At 35.6% G+C, this 13,257-nt stretch overlaps 1 protein-coding gene across 6 annotated transcripts in view; it reads right to left on the minus strand.

Moving 5' to 3' along the window:
- GRIP1 (glutamate receptor interacting protein 1) overlaps positions 1–13,257 on the minus strand; it is a 240,039-nt gene that overhangs the window by 8,163 nt on the left and 218,619 nt on the right. For all 6 annotated transcript variants that reach the window (XM_072401315.1, XM_072401311.1, XM_072401316.1 and 3 more), the window contains 7 exons: positions 10,401–10,546; positions 9,343–9,423; positions 4,509–4,578; positions 3,655–3,800; positions 1,877–2,021; positions 849–988; positions 202–387 (listed from right to left, as the gene is read on the minus strand). In XM_072401315.1, coding sequence (XP_072257416.1) covers positions 202–387; positions 849–988; positions 1,877–2,021; positions 3,655–3,800; positions 4,509–4,578; positions 9,343–9,423; positions 10,401–10,546 — 914 coding nt within the window. The remainder of the gene's footprint in view (positions 1–201; positions 388–848; positions 989–1,876; positions 2,022–3,654; positions 3,801–4,508; positions 4,579–9,342; positions 9,424–10,400; positions 10,547–13,257) is intronic.

Consider the following 13,257-nt stretch of genomic DNA (forward strand, 5'->3'; position numbering starts at 1 on the left):
GTGAAGTGACAATTCAGCTCTACAGAACAATTTCTCCAATGTTTTAATTCATTTTTTAGGACATTTGACAAGTATCACATTTATCAAGCATCCCAATACCCTTCTCTTCAGAATTTTTTTTACATTTTTACAGGTTTTCTTATGAACAAACAGAATTCTTAGTGTTGAATTTTACATAATAGTAGTATGTACATGACTTACCTTGGCTTCCAAAAGCGGTGTCCACGGCAGAGCCATCCCAGGACTCCACTGCACTATCCACACTTGGCACTGTGGTAGAGTAAATATCAGAGAGGTTGCTGGACTTCTGAGTGACAGGAGTGTCATCCTCCGCATCGCACAGCTCACTTACTCTGCTTGGTGATGTAAATGTCTTTGGACTTGTTGCTTAAAGAGAAAAATTAATATGGACATGTTGAGTAAAAACTACAAAACTGTGCTTGTTTTTGTGGCAGAGAAAAGCACAACAGATATTAAGCTAGCATTGTTTCAGACTATTTGTAATGGAATAAATGCATGTACTGTTCATAAAGAAGAAAATTGGTTTCTCAAAGCACGGCCAGAGGTAACACAAATCATTCCTTACATTTAACGCTGATCACCAGAGTTTAACTGTATTACCCAGAATTATTATTTCAGCTTTTGTGTTTGTTTAACCATTCCCTGCCCTATCTGTGTATTAAGAATTTCACCACCATGCCTTATGGTAAGAATATGACAAACATCCTATGGTAGAAACAGAGAACAGACAGTTCTTCAGATGCTGTGATAAATGAGAGCAGCTAGCTGTAGAGAAAATGTCAACAAAAAGCTGTCTAATGTGCATATTAAACATTAAATGAACTTACCATCATTTTGTTTCTTGATTTTTAAAGTGACAGTTTCCCCTGCCATCTGTAATAAATGAATGGCTTCACTCAAAGGTTTGCCTTTTAGACTGTTGCTATTTATGGCTAGTATCCGATCTCCTATATGGATTGCTCCTGTCCTAAAATCAAAAGATACACAACAAGTTCTAAATAAAAATATCAAATTTTTAAGGGTTACTAAAACAAGGGTTTGATTCATTGATGAGCCTTAGCTGCTGACATTGTCAGGGATGTCTTCTCATGCCCTGATCTTACTGTGGTAGCCAAAGCATTGCACAAGATGATTTTGCTGGCGCATTTTTTGGAGCTCATCCTTTATTTATACCTAAGGAGAATTTACTAGCATAGGCCCTGAATTATTAAAGCTCTCCAAGACTGGAGAAAATAGACTATCATGGGTGAACCTTGGTGATTAAGCAAACCTTGAATGGATTTCCTAAATGATGTGATGTATGAATGAACGAGCATTGTACACACATTGCTGTTCTGCTCAATAATAGGGGGGGGGGGGGGGGGGGGGAGCGAGTGGCACCTTGCTATGCTTTCATGTTGGACCCACCCAATACACATTGGGAACATACCCAGTTAAGGCAGCCTATATCTTCATTCTCAATGGTAGATGGTCATGTGAGGCTGGCTAGCAATATCCTCCATGCACTATACAAAGGTCTATGTTTGTGTCTCTCAGAAGTTTGGAAGGAATCACTGTGCTGGGAGTTAGAATTATCAATGCAATTTAAAAACATATTCAAATATGGAAAGTTTAGATATAATGGACAGATACAATGTAAGGGAAGTGTGGGTAGTTAATGCTGTATATCCTCTTTAAGCAATCAATTGATTGATTTTAAATATGGGATAACATTGGAGCACCTGGAGTGAGCCCACACACACAAGCAAAACAAAAATAAAATCTATATAACTACTGCCCTGGTTAAGGTACAGCTCGTGACACTGCTTTATACTATTTGTGCTAAACATTATAGAAGCCATAGGAAGGCCCTTACCTTTCTGCCAGTCCACCTTTAGTAAGACTTGAGATGATAATGGGATCAAAAGGCTCTTCAGTGCCAGAAATTGTAATTCCTAATGGCCCTCCATACCTTTTCAGTTCCACAGTATAAATGATAGCTCCAGAGCTCTCTTGTTCATCTACAAGTACAAAAATGGTGCCTCCGTATCAGTGCGAAGATCATCCCTAATTAAATGCAGACACTTGGGAGATTAACTGCATTGCATCTTTATTAGTCAATATGGCATGACAGCACATGGCTGCGAGACATTTAGCTTTACTGGGGCGAAGCATATTTTCCACACCAGAGAGTCTGGCAACCATTTAGTCATTAAGTTGCTTTTTTTTTTTTTAATTCAATGCAGAAATATGTAGTTACCTCTTTTCTTTTTTTTTTATAAAATTAGCTGTTTCTATAACGTTGATTCTAAAAAAAGGTCACAAATGCTTTTCTGGTCTTCACAGATATTGAATTAACAAAATCTTCACTTGCATGCACTGAACAGAAATGTGAAGAATAAAAAAAAGGAGCACACCACTCAGTACTGCTAATGTTAGTTTATAAATCATATTGTCAGTGATAAAAAAAATACCTAGCCACTTAATTTTGAGCTGAGACAAAAAGAAGTCCTTTAATAGAAAACATAATTTACTGGTCGCATACTTAAATACTCAATAAAACTTTATACCTTTCCTTATACCACTTCCAGGTATACAGATTGCCAACCAGACGCTGACATTACTGTCACCTGGTGCCCAGGTCAAGCACTCGACTGTCCACTAACAAAGCTGCCACCCCATAAATGATTCAACATTCTGTTCTGTTACACCCCTATTGCTATTGCCTACCACTTAACCACTTACATGAAATATGGAGAGGAAGGGCTTCCCTTGCAAACTTTGCGGTTCTGGGCATTGTATACAATTGTTCTGGTCTCAAGTTTTCGTTCAATGTTTACTATCTACGAGATGTGCGATTATGAGAAAATAGCTGGGGGATTATCCCTCCTAGAAAGATCTACTGGGAGACTTCACCTCTTTAATGTACTTAGATTAGAGGCAAACTTAGACCCTAATTTAGGCAATCAAACCCTCCTCAGGAGATGGTTTATTGTTATCCCTAACTCCTTCACGGATCAGGAAGATCAGGAAAGAGTTTCTTTACTCATACCCTTTAAATACACAGAGAGTTAAAAGGCTTAATGGGCACAACCCAACTTTGATAGATCCCGGTAAATTTCCTACACATTGCTTGGGTTAGTTGTCAACTTATACTAGGAAACTGTACCTGGTTAAACCACACTGGTACCTTGGGCACAAGATAATGAACTACTGCTTTATAAATGTTCTCTTTTACACCAGTACCTCTTATCCTATCCATTTGCTCACATCTTCTCCTTCCCTTCATTTCTGTCTCCTTCCCTTTCTCCTTCTCTCGCCCTTTGTTGGTATATACTTCTGGTTGCATATCTATATATTACTGTTACTGCTAAGCCTTTGAGTTTGAGCCTGTATTGTTCACTGAATTTGTACACACTGTTTAATATGGATGCCCCACTTTTCCTTCAAATAAAGAATAATTTAAACAAAAAATGGAACATAAGAAAAAAAACTGATTTAAAATAGTAAATATATCTACCAATTGCAGAATTCATTTTTTAAAAATATATGAGCCATCTATCAATATTGTATCATAACTAAAAAAAAATGATGAATTTAGCCATAATGAAAGCAGGATCTGTTTAGTATTAAAAATTTGGTCAATTCCCTCACCTGAATTATCTTCGTCTTTGCGTATCTTTAGTTTCACTAGGTCTTCGCATTGCTGTAAAATCTGAACTGCATCTTCCATGGAGCAGTTGTCCAGCCGAATGTTGTCTATGGCAAGCAGTTTATCTCCCAGCTCCAGAGTTCCTGTGCTGTACATGAGCAAATATTGTTTTTGTTTTTTAAAAATTCATCCATTGCATTTCATAATGTGTTATTAGAAGAAAATGTGCTTTTTTTCCTGGTTGCAATTAGGTTTATTGCATAGGTTCATTTTTTTAATGAGACTGAAGAAAGGAATTCCATTTGCACCAAAGCCCAAACTAAATAAAATGCTTTATTTCAGAATCAAAAGCAGGTTTTCATAATGAAGAAAACAAATATCTATAAAAAAAAAAAACCTACATACCCTCTACACCAACATTTAGGCTACAGCATGGCATAATCCTTCATGTCTCACATATTGCCAGGATCTCTGCCAGTCATCTTTACAATTACACCAAATAACTTAATAAGAATACCAATAAAGAGATGCCATTGTTAACTGGCTTATAAATGTTCAGGTTGTAGGGTGTCATCCTAGACAGCAGCTGGCAGTCCCAGTCATTAATTTTCATAAATACTACTGTGCCTACATGGCATCACCATATTTCACAGTGATTTAGATTTACCCTTACTTACCATAAAGACCACTTCATGCCACAGGAATAATATATTCTATGCATTCAATATTTTTATAAATACATAAATGCTCTGTTCTGTAAGAACAAAAATTAAATCAATGTCCCTGAGTAGTACATACAGTTTGCCAATCCTCATGAATGATGATATTATAATAGGACAAAGAACAGAAAACTCACCGATGTGCAACACTGCCTTTCTTTATATCTGAAATAACCAGAGGATCTCCTGTTTTTCTGCTGGATGGTGCTGTAGAACACACATAAAAAGTGGAATGTTTACCAATCCAAAACATTGTAATTCAGGTAGAATTCATTTTATTTATTTTTTAACATCTTTATTTTACTTTATTTTCAACAGTACTCAATAACATACAAAATACAATAACAAAACTGGAATATTAGGGCAAGGCACAACAAACAATAACCAGTATAAGACGCCTCGTATAAACAACAAAGGACAGTCGTGATGCAAATGAATATAGCATGACAAATTAACAGTTAATGTACATAGAAGGACATAGAAAAAACATATCGCCGGAAAATACAAACTAATAGAGCAGTATAAGAGTTTTTAACATTTTTTTTTAACATAAAATTGGGAACACCCAGCCCCCCCACCCCCTTGGTTCGGAATAACAGGCTCCTGATTCAGGCTCCTCATTTTAACCCCAAATGAAACGAAATATCTTAGTGTGTAAGGATTTGAAAAAGGAAGGAGGCAAATATATCAGCAGAGCTTGGAGGAGGTACAACATTTTTGGCAGGATGTTCATTTTAAAAGCTTGGATTTGTCCTGGCCAGGACTAAGTCAGGGAAGACCAGTGTTCTAAATCTTTAGAGACGGTAGTAAGTAAAAGGGCAAATCTTAGGTCATAGTTTCAAAAGATTAGCCGGGATCAGGGTCCCCAAATGCTTTATTGCCTTATCTTCCCACTTAGGATAAGGAAGGGGTGAGATGGGAAAGGAGAGACTGGGGCATGGAGAAGCTGAGGGCAGCTGACTTAGTATAAATGATTTTAAAATTAAATACAGTATACTATATTCCTGAATCGTTTTAATGAGATTCCGTTATTAAGTCCACAGGTAGGGAACACCCTCCCCGTCAGTGAGTTAAAGGCAGCCACAAAATGAGGAGCTAAGTCATTTGCAAACTTTTTATAATACAGAAGTGAGAATCCGTCTGGACCTGGGGCCCTCCCTAATTTAGTTTGTTTTAGAGCCACTTGGGATAAACAGGGTAAGGCAAGCCCCCTTCCCCGCCCCAAATATTGCTGAATACCTTCTAGATGGAAGTTGCGTATGGTTTCTGACAAGTTAGGTAATTTCAGATTATACAAGGCAGCGTAGTGGTCTCTAAATTTCTGAGCAATCTCTTTTACCGATATATCTTACCCCCTACATTAGATGCAAGGAAGGGTACATATGAATGAGCATGGAGCCCCCTAAGAGCCCTCGCCAGTAATCTACCACATTTATCACTGTATTCATAATATGTTCTCCAGCACTTAACAAGAGCTGCTTTGGCCTTAGCTAGGCATAATGAGGCCAAATTTTGACATATTAGGGTTAACTCTGCTCCCAACTTTTTATCAAGTGAACGTTTGTGACTTAGTTCTAATTCCTGTAACCGTATGAGAGTGGAAGAGATCTCGGCTTGCCTTTCCCTCTTCATCCTGGCACCGTGCTTTATGAGGAGTCCCCTAATCACTGTCTTGTGCGCCTCCCATACAACAGTTGGGGAGCACTCCGGAGTAACATTTGATTCAAAGTAATGTTTAATTTTGTCGGATAACTCCGCTAGTATTACAGGATCATCCAAAAGCTTCCAGTGCCAGGACTTAGGAGAAGCATAAGCCAGATGAAGTGCGAGAAGTACAGGTGCGTGGTCTGAGAATGCAATATTGCCTATATCACAGTCCAGCACCTGCACTAGGTCAGCCCGTTTAAGCCAAAATTCTTAAATACATCCGGGGCAAGTGAGAGTAAAATGTGTAATCCATCCAAGTTGGATTCAGGATCCGCCAGACATCCACTAATTGGTGTTGTTACATGCAATGTTTCAATTGAATAGAAGGTTGAGGGTTCATGATCAGGGGCAAAATTAAAATCACCTCTACATAACAGTAGACCCTCAGCAAACTCTTCCAGTTCTAGCATCTCTTTCAAGAACCGTTTTTAGTACAGTTGGGGAGCATATATAGTTGCAAAAGTTACTAGGCGTTCCTCCAAAATGCATTTAACAAACAGCATTCTACCCGCCTTATCTCTATACAAGTCAATAAAATGCCACTGCACTGAGCCAGAAATTAACAGAGATACACCTCCTGATTTAGAGTCTACCGAGCCACAATGATATCCAGTAGAATTCATTTTATAATATGAAAACAACGCTTACAACATAAATCTTTTAAAAGAGGCAAACTCCAATTTCTTTATAATATGAAAAACAAACATTGACAATTTCAATATATCTCTGCATGCCCTCAGTATGCAGGGACATTTATATGAAATGAAACCTGTATTAGTACAATTGTAAAACAAGTCACATCTCATCCCTCTGGGCTTTTGCAATCCAATAGACTGGGGAATCACAAAACATAAAATAAAGAAGATACTAATTGTATAATTTAGTAAACAGTGAAAGAAGCAAAGGGCTGGAATCCAAGAAAGATCCAAGAAAGCAAGAAATCCATTGAGTAAAACAAGAGGGATCTTAATAGGCTGCTACAGGCACTGTATTTTTCTCTGGTTTACTGAGTAAGTTATTACCCTTGTATAACACTCAGACTCTAGTTATATTAAGAATATTCATTCACATAGTTTTCTAAATTCTAAAATGGAAGAAACATATTTCCAGTAATATAAATTTTTTTTTTACTTAGCATTCCTAACAAGAATGTAATGAACTCACTATTCATCTTTGCAAATTATTCTTTATAATAATAGTTAGTACCACCAGCATAAGCACAGACTACTTACATTTTTATAGAAGTGCCTGACAATAAAGGAAACGTTAAAACTTGGTTCATGATAACCCAAAAGATTGTTAGTTCAAAGATAAGTCCACCAAATTGAAGGACATTAAGTACAGGGAATAGCATGAAAGCAGATTTTATCCACAGGGTCCACAAAAAAAAAATTAAAAAATAAAACTCTTTCCCTATCCACCATTACATGAAGCATTAGTTTTAAGTGAACTGATCTTCTAATAATATTAATAATTAGCCTATTTTTTTTCAATTATATTGGCAATTTAAAATGTGCAAATATTAAAATAAAAGTAAGTTCATTTGAAATTCATCGCAGTTTGGAACATATTAACAACTGATCATTTTTAGTAAAATAATTATTACATTTATTCATATTTTGAGAAAATAACATCCGGCTTGCAGAAGCTAAACTGCAAACAAACAACAAATGTTATTAAAACAGCCATAACATATGTGCATCCCTAATAACAGAAGATACATCCTAATGTGTCTGCCAAATTACAAAAAAAAAAAAAGGATGGCTCCATCCGTTCATCACATCGGCAGGCTGTATATGTGACAACAATCTGTTGTGTGACTCTATTTCATACAGTGAAACCCTGATGAGTTTAATGGCTTGTTAACTTTCCTAACTTCCTGCTCTGTCCCCTAGGATGTAACCTGAGTGATCCCTGACTTGGCATTTTCTACATTCTGCTAGGTGAAAGTGAGACACTGCTACCTCAACTTATAGCTCAACTGTCTGTATCTATTTCTGACAGCTGACTGTCTTCATTCATAATTTATACTTGTTCTATTATATACTTTGTCCTAGGCATTAGTTGTAACAATCTACTCTATTTCTAAGAATTTATATAGTATTGTTTTTGATATTATTGTCCTTACTGTCCTATTTAACTTTTCTTCCCAGTTTGGTTTTACAGAAGGTCATGGAGTCCCCAGGGAATTCTAACCATCTGTACGGAATATTTTGAATTGTATAATAAAATAGTCTCATTTTCCACTAGGCATGAAACAAAATGTATTCTTTTTGTTTAAGTGATTACAGTATTTTCTAACACAGACAGACATTTCCAGGCTGTACTTCAAGGACTGTTTACAGCAGGCATGTTATAACCATGGTAGAAACTCAGACATGACGCATCTCAGAAGAAGGTGCTGGAGAAGACATGTGCCTTATGAAAGAAGCTGAAATTTTGGAAGCTATACCATTTTAGCTTCCACATAAGGAAGGTTTTAAGCATTTATTACTATACCATTTACTGTTGATTAAAGTTGCAAAAACAAAATTAGTTTAAGGAACAAATGGTAATTTTGCAAACAATTAACAGCTAACATGGTCAGTATGGTTTTAGAATACATCACAACAGTGACATCTGCAATTTGGTGCAGTGCCTTAAACAACCCCATCTTGTTGCAGGGATGAATAGGGATATGTTTGCTCTGCATTTTTCATGTGATGCATTTTAATTAATGTATCTTAAACATTTTTCCTGGCCCATATGCACAGCCCATAGTAAACAACAAGGTTTGGAATTCTCTTATGAGACATGAACATGGGCCTGTAAATTCTATTGCCTTTTCTAAAATATTGGATGTTTTGCTCTATCAAGTTTCTAACTTTCTTAGTTGCAGATCAAACAGAAAGAACTACAATGGCAACCTATATTTTTCAAGGCATTCCTGGAATTTAATATTTCAAGCCAAACAAAAAAATTGTGGGTGGAAATAAAAACAAAAAACGGTAGACCAATAGAGAATAAATAGGGATGGCAATGAGTAGTTCATTGTTGCTTACTGCTGCCCACCACCAAGTGCTTTAGGAACTAGCATTGCAATGGGTGCAACCACGTGGCAGGCAAGCTGCCAGCTGCAAGAAGCCATGCAGGATCTCCCACCACCTATCAAATAGGTGGAACAACACATTTTTCTTTATTTATTATTTCAATAAACAACACAATTTTCTTCATCTAGACATTGCAACAAACATTTTTACATAGAATACCCAAATATCTGCTTACAACTTATGGTAATGCCAAGTTCAACATTGTGTTTCTTTGGTAATTTTACATGGAACGTTCCACTGCTAGGTATCACAGACTCTGAAATACAGAATGCAAAAGATAATATAACCATTACGATAAACAAGCAATGAAAAAAGCAATATTTAATCTAATTAAAAAACAAAAAAGATATTATAAGGCATTGCTTTTGTAAAGTCAAGCCAATATACAGAAAAAAGAAATATGTATCTGATGTTTTCCTGAAATTATGACCTAATTTGACCTCATGTTATCATTCTACATAAAACAATTTATTACAGAAAGAAATTATATGGGTATTTAAGGTACATCTTATAACAAAAACATGGGGTCCACCATTGTTGCTCCTAAGTGTCGTTATAAATCACCAATTCCAAACAGATCTGAGCCAATGTCCTGGAACAGGCCTTTAGTCTTGGAAAGCTGGAGATTGGTTCTAACTGTATAATAATAATTCTAATAATTATTAGGAAGGTTCAAGCAAGGGTGGCCTCCATGGATGGCATGGTATGTTTATTTTAAGGCAGAGCTAAATAAAATAATCAAACTTAAAAATATCATATCACATCACATATTAGACTTGAAACCATGATATTCCTTAAAATAGTTCAAGGATCCAACTGCTTCTTTTTCTTCTATTTGGCCCCTGAAAGACTTTTTAGTCAATGTGGGCAACCTGTTCTCAAAAGTCAACTTATAAGCAATAAAAAAATAGCAGGTGCTATTTAAAATAAAAGATAGAAAAGTAAGTGGTCATATTTTTGGGGCAAATATGACTGTCTAGTAAAGTCATTTGGAAAAGCTAGATTCACTGAACACCTGTAGTTAACGACATATGTAGTTTACGACGATATTTGTTAAATGCTTCTGTATTTGCTTGAGTATTGAGTACTTTTACATAGATAGCTATGAATTTTAATATATCATTCACATTAAATCACTGAAATACCTTGTTCCGCCTAGCTTAAGTGACATTCTATTCACAGAACAAATTTTCAAATGCATGTAAAAAAATCTTTATGAAACTTTCAACAAACCTGCAACATCAAACTCAATTTCCAAAGTTACTTTTCCAGCAATAGTTGCATCTCTCAGAAGTTGATTGGCTTCTTCAAAAGTGCTGTCCTCTGTTTGTACACCATTTATTGCAATCAGTCTGTCGCCTACCTGCAGCACACCACACCTGCAAGAGCAGAAGACATCTATGGTATAAAAAAACAACAGTACCAAAGTCATGGCATATCATAGAGAAGTCAAAGTCCAACGTTTTCCTCAGAAATCTTTTTAAGCTGGGTGGGAAGAAGCGGTAGATAGGTGACAACTCTTGTATTGTGACCCAACTCGGCTGTTTTGGTTGGTTACCGAAAAGTGCTGGATGGTGTGCCCAGCTAAAAGGCGTTGGGGAGAACACTGAAGTCTTTAATAGTTTAGAAGAATTTAAGGCGTTCTCTTCAGGGGAATGAAACATTTTTTCAAAGGCATCATATATGGGCCAAATCATTAATTTTGTCATGTCTCTGAACCTCTAATCATGGCTTGTGGGTATAATTTAAAAATACAAAGAAAAAAAAAGAAAGATGTATTTTAGCCACTTTGGGGATGCTACGAGGTGACCTTTTATTCGATTTCCCAATCATACTCTTTTTTTTTAAAAAACAGAAAACTTTAGCGCTGAGCACATATTTTCCAGTCATCTATTCTACATACCAGTAGCACTGTGCTTTTATCTATTTGTATATTCTTTCCTCTTTTTTTAACTGCAGTTTTCCTGCTGGTTCTGCTTTTATACACAGTAGTCAAAAGACTGCAGGTGTCCAACCCTATCTAATTTAATTTGTTTAATTTTTTTTCACTTTTAGTGCAATTATCAGTAAAAAGAGCATAAAAAGACTGAAAATGGAATTATTAAATGAATCTGCAAATATTGTTTTAAAAACATTAAAACTAGTTAAAATGCAATAATAGTAACAACCCTACAAAAAATATTATCAATAAATTCCAATAGATCATGCCATGTGACAGTAATGGGTCCCTCCTGTCCATAATTTCTAGACAAATCCCCTAGAAACCTCAACCTCAGAAAAAAATATATAAAATATTACATTATTTTAGGAAAATTCCTACTGTTAATTTTTTGCTTATTCTTTATACAGATCCACAAAGGTTCAGTGAAACAGCCATACATTTATTAGCATTCACCTTAATATCTAAACAAAATAGAAACCAATCATCCTGAATGACCCTGACACCATTGGTTCCTATTTTGTTAGAAGAGAGGGACTGGTAATATATTGGTGCTAGATCCTAACAAAACTAATGCAAACAAGGATGAGGGGCAGTGTATTCCTTTTTGGGAAGCTGGTTTATTAAAGAATGGAAAAATACACTTGGGTCATTATGGTATACTTAGACATTAAAGGGTCTTTGATGGACCCAGGTTGGCTTTTGATCATTTCACCCATCTCAATAGTTTGGTTTTGACAGCTCTTTTCAAAATGCTATTTCCCTGTAGATTATACCTACTGCCTCTATAAAACCACCCAAAGGCCCTCCTCAAGAGCATTTTCATAAGGTATTTGTCATCATTTTTTGGTTCTGTGTTTTAAATCACTGGTCTCACTGAATTTCAGTTTTTTGGTGAGCAGTAAATTATTTCTCCTTTTATTGATGACACTTGTATTAGCCTGTAAGAAACCTTTAACATTTCTATTAAACCAAATCATCCCTTCTTTTTAAACTCATTGCCCACTTTGATTAAATCACATGGCATAAACGAATAACAATATAAAGTCATCATTACTAAGACTTGAAGTAGATTTTTCATACATGTTGAAATGCTGAACTCTGATCCATCATTTTGTTAAGGAAATTGCTGCAAAAGACATGTACTAAAGCCTTAGTACAATTGTATTGTTTTTAGTTGTGATGTCTATTCGAGCCAAGGTGCACTGCTATTCCGCAACAAACATGGGTATATTTTCAATTTTATACGGCAACTTTCAAAAGGGAAGGAAACAGGGCCCATCATTACATTTCAACTAAGAAGCATCACTCATTATTGTCCAATCAAGAAAAGAAGAAGGGGACTGAATAAAGTAAACATCGTTATTCATTTCAAATCTATAAAACAGTTCAGAACAGTATAGAACATTTGTATAATAGTGTTCATCATTTTTTTTTTTTTTTTCTGAGTGTGCGTTAATGAGATTGTTGTGAAGATAAACATATAAAAACACAACTGTTGAATTAAACTACTTTTTACATTGATTTGCCATTTAAATATCAGTAGATATTGGTGGACGTTAAGTGGCGGGGAGTGAATTTCTGGATAAATGCTGTTTAAATCATCTTGTTTATTTAGGCGGTCTACGCATTTTGGTCACTGATTGTCCCCAAAAAAGTAAAAGTACTGCAGTTGGATTGTATAACTGGGTGGATTTTTATTCTGTTGACTTTATGTTATTAGAACTTTATAAGAACACTATAGTGGCTTACTGCACTTTATTGTTTTATGCAGACGACTGACTTACACCTTGTGTAAGATACAGGTTTTAGAGTTTGAAAATTGTCATATTAATATCATAAAATATCACATTAGTTTGCACTATATTAGCACTTTGTATTGGGTGTACTGAGCACTGTGGTATTGGTTTATAATACATAATTTGTAGCTTAACCTATGAAAATACAAATTTTGTTCTCATAGTAACCAGCTTTTTTCAGGTCTGTTGAAGGAAACAACTTGATCCATAGACTATAAAAACCAGTGAGTTATATTGCCAGCAGTAGAATTGTAATGATACAGTCATGAGAAAAAGAATTTATTTATTTCTAAGGTTTTAACTTTCAATTCTAAGGTTTATTTATCAGGATATAATAAGATTTTCTGCACCT

Source organism: Pyxicephalus adspersus, chromosome 2 (assembly GCF_032062135.1).
Source record: "Pyxicephalus adspersus chromosome 2, UCB_Pads_2.0, whole genome shotgun sequence".
Taxonomy (NCBI): domain Eukaryota; kingdom Metazoa; phylum Chordata; class Amphibia; order Anura; family Pyxicephalidae; genus Pyxicephalus; species Pyxicephalus adspersus.